Here is a 12,500-nt window from a genome sequence, read left to right as displayed (position 1 = left end):
AAAAAAAAAAATGCCGTAAAAAATCGGTAAAAATCTTGGAAAATATGTTGCCAGGAATTTACCATTTTAAAACCGGGTATATTGACGTAAAGGAGTGATATTACTGTCAAAAAACCATAAAAAATAATAACAAAGTATGGTAAAATTACGGTCGCTTGTCTTTTACTGAAATTCGACTGGAAATAGTATATATGTACGGAGAATCTCCGACTAAAATTGCGTTTTTTGAACAGTGTAGGATAGAAGTAAAAAATATGTAACTAATGGAAAGTAAATGACAGAAAACAGAGGAACTTGCTGTTTAAGAAGTCAGTTTGTATTATCACATAGAATTTGTAAAGAAGACTCTCTCTCTCTCTCTCTCTCTCTCTCTCTCTCTCTCTCTCTCTCTCTCTCTCTCTCTCTCTTGCAGCCAGGGGAGGGCAGAAGAAGGAATTTATAATGTACGGATCCCATGACATCATTCAAGCAGAGATCTGTTGAAATTTGCTGGTATTATCTCATTAGAATCATCTGTGGTGGATAACGGGGGTACTGCCCTCTAGCAGTACCAGGCGAACTCGGTTGAATCCCTCGTCAGGCTGGGAGGAGCGTATAGAGGAAATGCCCCCTTGTTTTCATTTATGTGATTTCGACTACCTCCCAAAATTTGGGGGAAATGCCTTGGTATATAGATAGATTTAAGCTTCAGCTCGCCACTGTACAGAGCAGCTTTGCAAACACCAGAACAGAATTACCTTCTGCGTAAATGTAGTCCACAAGGCTCTTGAATTGTGTAGCAGAGTCAATGGCCACTAAGGAGGCTCCTCTCATCTCGTTACAGTATTCTCCGGCCTCTTCGAAGGTCATTTTGTAGTGGGTCTCAAAGTACAAGCATTTTTCTCCAACAAGTGTGAATTCAGGGTCGCAATAGCCTGTGAGATATATTAACATTTTTACTGAATGATTGGGAATACTAGAGTGAAAAGCATTAGAATTATTATTCTTATTAATGTAATTATTTTTATTTTCACAATTATTATCAATTTTGTAATCATCATTGCCTTATATCAGTAATTTTTGTTATTATTATTATTATTATTATTATTATTATTATTATTATTATTATTATTATTATTATTATTATTATTTTTACTTGCTAAGCTACAACCCTAGCTGGAAAAGCAGGATGCTATAATCCCATGGGCTCCAACGGGGAAAATTTCTCAGCGAGGAAAGGAAATAAAGAAATATACTACAAGAGAAGTTTAAAAATAACAACATTAAAATAAATCTATTATACTGTATATAATCTGTAAAAACTTAATGAATTGGCTACACATTTTCATTGAGACAAATCCTCATCTATGATAATGAAAGTATTGATAGAAGATCTGACAGTTGATGTTCAGTCTACCTAATGCATCATAGATTTTACATATCACTCCATCTCTAAAAGTTTCCTAGGATGCTGCTTTCTCTGCAGAAGATACTGGTACTGGTGGCACTACTTTCTCTGGGATGTGTACAATTGGACACAGTAATACCTGGCACACCACACTCTGAATAAGTGTACAATGTCACACCCTCACTACATAGCAAGTAAGTTAACAGCTAGTTTAAGGTGAGTTGACAGAGGTGGCACTCGGAGTTGAACACAAGAACTGTCTGCGCACTCCCTCAAGGTGCACTTCCTCATGGTGCACTTCCTCAGGGTGCACTTCCTCAAGTTGCACTTCCTCATTGTGCACTCCCTCAGGGGTGTACATCCTCAGAGAGCACTTCCTCAGGGTGCACTTCCTCATGGTGCACTTCCTCAGGGGTGCACTTCCTCAGGGGTGCACTTCTTCAGTGTGCACTTCCTCAAGGTGCACTACTTCAGGGTGCACTTCCTCAAGGTGCATTTCTTCAGGGTGCACTTCCTCATTGTGCACTTCCTCGAATGTAAACACGTTCCCCTCAGGCCTGTCACGTTCAAATAAGGTCTTTCGCGTTCAGATAGGGTGCCTACCGTTTTTGCCGTTCTGATCAGGGTCAGACACGTATTTACCGTTTTGCCAAGGCTTTCAACGGACGAAACGTGGACTTCGGGCAGCTTTGGAGCACGTTTGTGGCCACGGTATAAAAACGAGGGCCTCCCAAGGAACATCAATATTTTCATCTAACCTTCGAAGTTCTTTTATTGATGACTAAAACTGAAATTATTTCATTTAGCGAAAAACTAAAAAGGAATATAGGATAGTCTATGAATTGAATTTTCCAATAAATCATTTATGTAAATCAAACATAAAATCATAATTCTTCAAAGATAATAAAGTTGGTTTCCGTATAGAAAACAAGAAGAAAAAAGACAGTTCCCTTTCATAACGTAGCTGACACAGTTAAAGAATCTGATGATGTACGTATATATAAAATATATTTTGGGCTCAAGCCATGTCGTCCTGATGGAAGTTCCTATAGGGTAGCTTCCTAGGGTATATTACAACTACGGCGATATTCCCAGAGAATTTACCTTAAGGTACCAGAATTCTAACTCCTGGAGCGAATATCCCTCCTGAAAGGGATATCGCGACATATCAGAGGACGTATTCTTGACACGCCACATGGCAATCTGCACCCTGACAGAGATTTCGTCTCGTAGGGGCAATTGGCAAGAAACGAATTCGGGAAAGAAAAAGGGGGGAGCCGCTCCCAAGGCTCCTTATCTCCCGTTTCGTAAGCGTGCCTGGTGCCAATCCTGGCGCCATCTGTATTCCTTTTTGCGTAGCTTAACAACTGGGTGTTTTTTCCTGTGTTTCTCGCAAATCTTGGATTTATTCTGCTTTTCATGGCTTCTCCGTCTTCGTCGGCCTCTGATAAGTTGAGTACCATGTCTTTTATGTATAAATGTAGGCTCTTGGTAAATTTTTGAGTGATTAATAGGATTAATCTTTGTTACAAGAGCCGTAGCCTACCGGAGGCGTCATGGACGCTGTCGCTCGCTAGGTATAAGTTTAGTTAGTCAGAGCGACATTCCCGGTTGTTTTGCTTTAATAAATTTTAGCTATTTAGCATTACATAGGATTTCCTTTCGTGCTTAGTATTATTTTGGCGAAGTATTCGCCATTCTGGCCTACGCTAGGCCATGTAGCCTAGTCGTTTGGTCCTAGTACTTCATGCATGATTTTGGTTTTTCCGAGTGTATTAAAATTTTATTGAAGCTTTAGGCTATGTTTTATACATTTAAGATTGTGTGGAATATTTCCAAGATAGTATACGAGTGAGTTTCGGTGATTTAGGTAATCGATTCTCTTGGTGCCTAGGCTAAGTTGCTTATGGAGCCTTAGTATACTTTCTCATACTCCCCGGTTGCTTTCTTTTCTTCGGAGAAGGTATGCAATCCCTTTCCCTCTGTTTAAGCCTTGGGCTTATCCCTAAGTGGGTTTTTCCGAACTAATTTTCGATAAAACTATACTGGGGTGTTACTGTACCTTCCTGTTCCAGTAAGTCTGGTTCAAAGAGGGACAGAACAACCGAGTTTTTTTTTTTTTTTTTTTTTTTCTTTTTTTTTTTTTAGTCTGAGTCTGTGTTTGTCTGGCTTGGGGTAGAGTCTCCCTCGCTGGCCTGACACAGACAAAGGTGGCTTAGCCTCCTTAGGTCACTACCGAAGGTTTCTGTGGATATGATTCCTTCTTTTGTGATCTACCAGACTAGTCCTTGTTGCTGTTCTTGGGGGAGGATAAGTTTCTTTCCCTGGGAGTAGCAACACCTTCCTTGCTTTGGTGCTCTGGGAGCTGGCAAGTATTGCTGGCCTCCCCCCTTGGATCTCCCTTAGGCTGAGATAAGTTTCTTGGCTGCGGGTGATCCGTCACTAAAGCAAGGTTGGTAGGACCCTCTTTTGTCCCTTCCCCCTCTATCTCCGTAATGGCCTAGCTATTACAGTACTGTACGTCGTTCTACATCTGGACCTAGAATAGGTTAGGATGTGGAATTGACTCGGCCCCTTGCCGGCCGGCAGAGCTGCCGGCCGGCAAGGGTCTTATATTTTGAGTGCTGCCCGGACCTCCCTTGGTCCCTCATCCATGCCTGCCTGTAGAGCCAGACAGTATTGGTCAGGAAGCCTGAATTAGATTCTCCCCTTCCTTATATGCACTCTTTCGGATTGCCGGGCTTGGAGGTAGTGTACACTCTTATCCCGGCATCCATCCTATTTTTCTTCTAGTGCTGTACCCGACCCGGCCGGGTGGGTGTAGTCCTCTGGTTCTTTTGCCGCCGGCTGGCATCGGTCCTGTACCTTTGCCGGCCGGCTAATGTCAGCCCTTGTCTGCCGGTCACCAAGAGTGTTGCCGGCAGCTGGGTACTACCTTGTGTAGTTGCCGGCCGGCAGCCATTGCCGGCCGACCTTGGCTGTTGCCGGCCGGCAATTGCTGCCGGTCGGCACATGCATTTGAACCAGAGTTCTGCCGCCTTATAGCTGTTAAGTAGTATACTTTAAAGCTAGTTATGGTGTGTGCCGGCCGGCACGTATCCTCCTATACTGTGCTAGTATTCTTCAGTATAACATATACAGTAAGAAGAAAACTATAGTATGGATTTTGGTACAGCACTGTGTGTTCTAACACTTTTGTGTTTTCTTGCACAGTCCTTTGCTGTTGCCCTACAGATAGGAAAGTGAGTTCTTTCCTGTCTATTATCCAGGATTTTAAAATCATTGCTTAGGTGTGAGCTTCACCTGTTTCCTCTGGAAACTTTGCATTGGTTACTCTAGAAGAGATTAACCATTTGATTTTATTATCTGGAAGGCTGCAACAATGGGTTGTGAGGGAAACACAAGTGTGTGTCTTTCCTTTATGAATTGTTATGCTATACTATGCATATCCAGTGATACATAGTTCACTTGATACTCATGGAAATTTCTTCTCTTTACAGGAGGACCCTCCGAAGTGCAGAAATGTTTTCTGCAACGTCCGCAGCAAGAACCTCTGCGGACATGAGTTTTGTAGGAGACACGCAGCATGCGCTGTCTCCAAGGATGATCTCCAGTATTGGGACCCTCAGGTATGTACTGTGTGCACTAACCTGATTACTGAGGCCTTTGATTCCCCTAGGACGGCGGAATCAAGGGATATAGCAAGGGAGAAGCTTCGTACCTGGGTAAGGGGCTTCCAAAAGAACACCTCTGGCCCTTATCTTCCAAGTGAGAAGATGAGGGCGTATCTTTTCCCTAAGGCATCAGCTGATGCAGTGATTCCCCAGCCTCAAGAGGAGATCCCCCAAAGTCAGATCCAGGTGGATGCTGAAGTCGCGGTCGCGATGCAAGACATCCAGTTAGATGACAGGATGTCTGACGTGGACGAGCGTTTGGAAGAAGACCTCCTGGCAGAAGGCCAGGATGAAGTTCAAGCCCCGGACGTCGTAGAGGAAGAGGTCGACGAGGTGTCGGCTACTCCGGTTCAGATTCCGGAGCCTATTCCCTCAACATCGGCCGGTCTCCCAGTAGAGCTGGGACAGGCCCTCTCTTCGATTGTTGGAATGATCCAACAAATGCAGAAGGAGAATCAGGAGAAGGCGGCTGCTATGGAACTGCGGATGCAGTGCCTTGCAGAATCACATGGGCCCCAGAAAAGGCTCAATGTGAAAGACCTTCCCTTGTGCTCAGATGCTAACCCACGGAGGTATGCTGAGCACATGCCGATGACGACTGGAAAGATCGTCATCTCGGATAAGCTGGGCTCAGTTCCCCTAGAGGAGGTGGAATTCTGGCCCAGCAAGGCATCATATCCGGACTGTTATGTCCGGCTGAGAAAGGAACCAGCTTCAAAGGAGGAGACAGAACCGAAGGAGGTCATAGTGATGGACCATGCTAAGGCTCAAGCTCTCCTTTCATCCTCGATGAAGGAGAGGGGCTTCTCTAACTCGAAGGTAGCTGCATTGTGGAAGAAGCTCCCTTCCTTTGTGTCCTCTCCTGCTAGAGCCTTCCCCTTTTTACAGAAGGGGTTTGCGGCTTTCCTAAAAGCAGTCGAGGCCGGCAAGCCTTGCCCCTCCCTGGAGGAGTGTAAACCCTTGTCGCTGGCCCTGCCTATGGACCACAAAGACTGGAAGGACGTCCATCTGACGTTCTCAGTGGGAAAGTTGGAGGCTGATATTGCCGGACGGCAATTCGGCGAGGACCTCCCCAAGCTGTCTGACTTTCTTTTGCGAAAAGAGTTCGAGACAAAAGAAAGACTGGCTGCCTCAATATCTCTTCAGACTACTCTTGAGACGATGGCAAGTGACCCCAAGGTCCATGAAATGTTCATGGTGGTGGCTAAGACTCACCTGGCCACGGTGACGAAGGACCTTTATGGCTTCGTCAAGGCGAGGAGAGCTTGTAGGGAGTTCGTGTTCACCGGGGCTACGGTGAGGCACGAGCCAAGGAAATTAATCTCCTCCAACATTTGGGGAAAAGACCTTTTCCCTACCGATGTGGTCAAAGAAGTTGTTGATAAGGCCGCCGTGGAGAATAGAAACTTTCTCCAGAAGTGGGGCCTGGCTATCAAAAGAAAGTCTTCCCTGGATGAGGGTCCTCAACCAAAGAGGAAGAATATGAGGACTAGGCTACCGTCTCGGCCAGCCAAGCCCTCTAGACAGCAACAGCAACTGCAATTGCCATTGCCTCCAGTGCCCCAGATGGTAGCACAAACCCCGACCACTTTTCAGTGGGTACCCCAGGCTGTGCCGACTCAGTCCACGGCATTCACCCCAACGTTCGAAGGACAGTCTTCTTCCTTTCGAGCAAAGCCTAGAGGAGCAGCCAGAGGCTCGTCTAGGCACCCCTCAAGGGGAAGGGGATTCAGGGGTGGTCGTGGTCAGGGAGGCAAGACCTCAGGACGGCAGTCCAAGTGAAATGATACCGGTAGGAGGGAGACTGCTGAAATTTTGGGATCGATGGACCTTCGATCCCTGGGCCCACAGCCTATTCAAGAATGGACTGGGCTGGAGCTGGTACAGCACTCCACCCCCGTGCCTGTGGTTTTTCCAACACTCCACCCCTGTTCTGGAGGAGTACGTTCAAGAACTGTTGGAGAAAAATGTGATCCGAAAGGTGAAGTCCATCAAATTCCAAGGGAGGCTGTTTTGTGTTCCCAAGAAAGACTCGGAAAAGCTCAGAGTCATTCTGGACTTGTCGCCACTCAACAAGTTCATAGTGAATTGCAAATTCAAAATGCTAACACTGCAACACATAAGGACCTTACTGCCCAAGAGGGCATACTCAGTCTCTATAGACTTGTCAGACGCCTATTGGCACATTCCAATCAGCCGTCGACTCTCCCCCTACCTAGGGTTCAGGCTACACCGGAGACTATACGCCTTCAGAGCCATGCCATTCGGGCTAAACATAGCCCCAAGGATTTTCACGAAGCTTGCGAGCGCAGCTCTCAAACAATTACGCCTAAAGGGAATTCAGGTAGTAGCCTACCTGGACGACTGGCTGGTGTGGGCAGCATCCGAGACAGAATGCTTGCAAGCTTCCAGTCAAGTGATCCAGTTCCTAGAGTACCTAGGCTTCAAGATCAACAGAAAAAAGTCTCGACTTTCTCCATCTCAAAAGTTCCAGTGGCTGGGAATCCACTGGGACCTTTTGTCACACCGTTTCTCCATCCCGGCGAAGAAAAGGAAGGAGATAGCGGGTTCTGTCAAGAGACTTCTAGATTCCGAAAGGATATCAAGACGCGAACAGGAGAGGGTACTAGGCTCTCTCCAGTTTGCTTCGGTGACAGACCCAGTGCTAAGAGCACAGCTAAAGGATGCAACCGGAGTTTGGAGGAGGTATGCATCAAACACGCGAAGAGATCTGAGAAGACCAGTGCCGCCTCGGCTACGTACTCTTCTCAGGCCTTGGTCCCAAGCCAGACATCTAAAGAAGTCGGTTCTTCTTCAGCCACCTCCCCCGTCGGTGACGATTCACTCAGACGCCTCAAAGGAGGGATGGGGAGGTCACTCTCATCGGAAAAAAGTCCAGGGGACTTGGTCCAAGCTATTCAGGACCTTTCACATAAACTTTCTAGAAGCTATGGCAGTGCTCCTTACCTTAAAGAAAGTCTCCCCGCGTCACTCGATCCACATAAGATTGGTGATGGACAGCGAGGTAGTTGTGAGATGCTTGAATCGACAAGGGTTGAGGTCACCACCTCTCAACCAGGTGATGTTAGCCATTTTCCGATTGGCGGAAAAGAAGAAGTGGTACCTGTCGACAGTTCACCTTCAAGGAGTCCGCAACGTGACAGCGGACGCTCTATCCAGGTTCACACCAATAGAGTCGGAATGGTCCTTAGACGCAGGATCATTTTCCTTCATTCTGAATCAAGTTCCAGAACTGCAGATAGACCTCTTTGCGACGAAAGACAACAAGAAGTTGCCCCTGTACGTGTCCCCGTACGAGGACCCCTTAGCGGAAGCAGTGGACGCGATGTCCCTCGACTGGAACAGATGGTCCAGGATTTATCTGTTCCCCCCTCACAACCTTCTGTTGAGGGTCCTCAACAAACTGAGATCCTTCAAGGGATTAGCGGCAATAGTGGCCCACAAGTGGCCGAACAGCATGTGGTTCCCCTTGGCGTTGGAACTACAGCTGAAGTTTGTGCCGCTACCACATCCAGTTCTGACCCAGCGAGTCCAGAAGTCGACTGTCTGCGCTTCATTACAGAAAACCCGGACCCTGCAGCTCATGATTTTCTCTCCCTTGCGGTGAGAAAGAGTTTCGGGATTTCGAAAGCCAGCATAGACTTCCTGGAGGAATATAAGTGCAAATCTACTAGAAGGCAATATGAGTCATCTTGGAGAAAATGGGTGGCCTTTGTCAAGGCGAAGAGTCCGCAGGAGATCTCGACAGACTTCTGCTTATCTTTCTTCATCCACCTCCATGGTCAAGGGTTGGCAGCTAACACGATTTCAGTGTGTAAGTCTGCTTTGACGAGACCCATTCTATATGCCTTCCAGGTCGACCTAGGTAACGAGATCTTTAATAAAGTTCCGAAAGCCTGCGCTAGGCTCAGACCTTCAGCACCTCCAAAGCCCATTTCATGGTCTTTAGACAAAGTTCTTCATTTCGCTTCTCTGTTGAGCAATGAAGAATGTGCGTTAAAGGATTTGACACAAAAAGTTATTTTCCTATTTGCACTCGCGTCCGGGGCCAGGGTTAGTGAGATCGTAGCCCTCTCGAGAGAGGCAGGTCGTGTTCAGTTCCTGGATGGGGGGGAACTGAACCTGTTTCCGGATCCTACGTTTCTCGCCAAGAATGAGTTACCCACCAACAGGTGGGGTCCCTGGAGAATCTGCCCTCTGAAAGAAGATGCATCTCTATGTCCAGTAGAATGCCTAAAGGTCTATCTTCGTAGAACTTCAGACTTCAAGGGTGGTCAACTATTCAGGGGAGAAACATCAGGCTCAAATTTATCTCTGAATCAACTCAGAGCGAAAATCACATATTTTATTCGCAGAGCGGATCCTGACAGTACACCCGCAGGTCACGATCCGAGGAAAGTTGCCTCATCCTTAAATTTCTTTAATTGTATGGACTTTGAACATCTCCGTTCATACACTGGCTGGAAGTCTTCCAGAGTGTTCTTTCGCCACTATGCGAAGCAAGTAGAGGAACTAAAGAGATCTGTGGTAGCAGTGGGTCGTGTTGTTAACCCTACTGTTTAACTCTGCGAGGAACAGTGGTCTTAATTGGGACGATTAAGTCCAGGGTGAGTGTGTAGGTACATACTGTACTACAAACTAAATGAGGGCACCGAGTGCCCACATAGACTGTTCTTTTTCCAAAGGTGAACCTAGCATAAGTGCAGACATGTGTGCCGAGCGTTTCTAACGCTAATGTGATTGATTTGTAATACAGACTTTTATGACTTGATACCTCGGTATCTTAAAAAAGTGGCATTTGATGTTTTTTCTTTCAGATAAACAAGTTCTGTTTACTATCATACTTATGCTTAAAGTTTTGGGTTATTCTCTTTATATATATATATATATATATATATATATATATATATATATATATATATATATATATATATATATATATATATATATATATATATATATATATATATAATTGTTGTTAACCTGTCTATTTATTGTCTGTCAATAAACTTGTTCTTGAGAACCTTGCGTATCTTTCACCTGTGTCAATTTATTGGTATAATTGAGCATTTATTCTATGTACCTTATCTGGGATAATTCTAATAGAATTGTTCTTTTATGCAAGCTATGTTGCATTGGTTTATGATTCCCTTAACGGGAGGACTCTGTCCCATAAAGGGACGAGGGCGGTTTTACTAGTTTCTTCCTATGCGGATATAAACCTTTGTCCAATACAAGTATTGTGCGGATTACTGGTCAATATTTCATATTGACGCAGTGGTTCTTTACAAACTATGCTTTACTTAATATAGGGTGAGACCACTATATTAGCTTGCTTAGTAGTCATACATAGGTATATGTACTCTTCGAGACCTTCCCAGAGTCTAGTAGGACTCTTCCCTGTAGGGGGCAGGAAGCTCTAACATGGGTTATAGTTAGTTGAAAAGATGTATAACGGTAACATCTTAGGTCTCTAGGTCTAGTCGACCGGGAAAAATTACTTCCGGGGAGTACGGCACGTTCGGAGAATCCACAGATACAGTAATGCTCTAGTATACTTCCATCAGGACGACATGGCTTGAGCCCAAAAAACGGATTTTGAGTGAAGCATAAAATCTATTTTTGGGTGAGATGGCCATGTCGTCCTGATGGACCCGCCCTTGCCTTTCTAAGAAAGGGCTGTAGGACCCCTCCCTACATACAGTATCTGTAGCACCTCGTGTACGCTACAAGGAATACAGATGGCGCCAGGATTGGCGCCAGGCACGCTTACGAAACGGGAGATAAGGAGCCTTGGGAGGGGCTCCCCCCTTTTTCTTTCCCGAATTCGTTTCTTGCCAATTGCCCCTACGAGACGAAATCTCTGTCAGGGTGCAGATTGCCATGTGGCGTGTCAAGAATACGTCCTCTTATATGTCGCGATATCCCTTTCAGGAGGGATATTCGCTCCAGGAGTTAGAATTCTGGTACCTTAAGGTAAATTCTCTGGGAATATCGCCGTAGTTGTAATATACCCTAGGAAGTTACCCTATAGGAACTTCCATCAGGACGACATGGCCATCTCACCCAAAAATAGATTTTTCGCTTCGCTCAAAATCCATTTATTATTTTGCTATTCTTATCCACAATCCTTATCTAATTTGCGACTGACAATGATATCGAAACCATAATAAATAATTGTTTTAGGTTTTATTAATACTTTTTATCACAACTGCATAGAATTCGTGAGGATGGGCATTATATCTCAAGAAATGGTGAGAGTAATTTGGTTAAAGTTGACATATAAGCATTCGTGAAGTTAGCTTCTCAAGATTATCAGTTTGGGAGAATCAATCAAGATTTGAGTCGGTATCCGAGCTGCCAAATTGTCTCCTCTGAGCCTACTTTCTAAGTTGCAAAGTTATACATGCTTCCCGTTACGCTACGGAACGCCTGCAAGTTTTGATAAGGCTAACTACGTACTGCTACGTTATGTTACGTTTTGTTGCGTTTACCCCGTTTTACTATGGTCTGCTAAGTTTTCTATCTGTGCCTGGACTGCCGTGGCAAATTTTTTGACAGTTTAAAATTTTGAGCCGGCATCCACAGCAGTCAGGGCCTGTCACGTTTGCCAATCCCGTTCCACGGAGTTATATAACGTTTATTCGCGTCCATCCCGTTTTGTTCACGGTGACCCAAAACAGGGTTGCCGGGACCGCTGGGAACATAGTGAAAACCTAGCATAAGAGCAGGTTTTACAATCCCCATAGCATGAAGACCACATCGAGGTGAATAACTAGGCTGCGCCTATAACAGCTCGGCCTTTGTTTATGCCCACTTAGCCCAATACTTTAGAACAAGATATCATCAGGCAATTACTATTAAGTATAATGATGCCACCGTTGCATTAATACTCATCGTTGTCTTTTAATAAGGTTATGCAATATGTAGGAACAGCAACAACTACTATTTCTTTATTACAATTATGTCTTGAAGACTTGACATGGTTTATGAATGTAGAGATATATAGAAGGTGCTCTAAGGTTAGCGTAGGTAAAAGAATGAATCCGAGCAATAAACCCTCGGGTATAAGATAAATTTGATATTATATATAGTTATAGAGAAGACTAGACAGAAACTGTTTACTTACCCCACACGACAACTGGAAGCAACAGAAGTGGGAATATCATGATTGCCCGGTCCTTGACTTGTAGTCCAGTCAACTATTCTGTAAGTAATGTTATTATTATTATTATTATTATTATTATTATTATTATTATTATTATTCTTCTTATTCTTATCAGCTAGGCTACAACCAGATAGTAATTAGGAATCTATAAGCACAAGGGATGCCAATGGGAAAAATAGTCCAGCGAGGAAAGGAATTTGATAAACTACCCTAAAAACAATGAATAATGAATATAATATACCTTTTTAAG

General features: G+C 44.6%; 1 protein-coding gene across 3 annotated transcripts in view; it reads right to left on the bottom strand.

Moving 5' to 3' along the window:
* LOC137647365 (macrophage mannose receptor 1-like) overlaps positions 1-12,500 on the bottom strand; it is a 116,946-nt gene that overhangs the window by 3,572 nt on the left and 100,874 nt on the right. Inside the window, exons 1-2 of one of the 3 annotated variants that reach the window (XM_068380755.1) lie at positions 12,212-12,358; positions 738-914 (exon numbers count right to left, since the gene is read on the bottom strand). In XM_068380755.1, coding sequence (XP_068236856.1) covers positions 738-914; positions 12,212-12,251 — 217 coding nt within the window. In that variant the 5' untranslated portion in view covers positions 12,252-12,358. Of the gene's footprint in view, positions 1-737; positions 915-12,211; positions 12,359-12,500 lie in introns of those variants that run through there. The other 2 variants (XM_068380756.1, XM_068380757.1) reach the window with 2 other exon arrangements.

This window comes from Palaemon carinicauda, chromosome 1 (assembly GCF_036898095.1).
Source record: "Palaemon carinicauda isolate YSFRI2023 chromosome 1, ASM3689809v2, whole genome shotgun sequence".
NCBI classification, from domain to species: Eukaryota; Metazoa; Arthropoda; class Malacostraca; order Decapoda; family Palaemonidae; genus Palaemon; species Palaemon carinicauda.
Note: the sequence above shows the minus strand (reverse complement) of the source record. Positions and strands in the feature narration are given on the sequence as shown.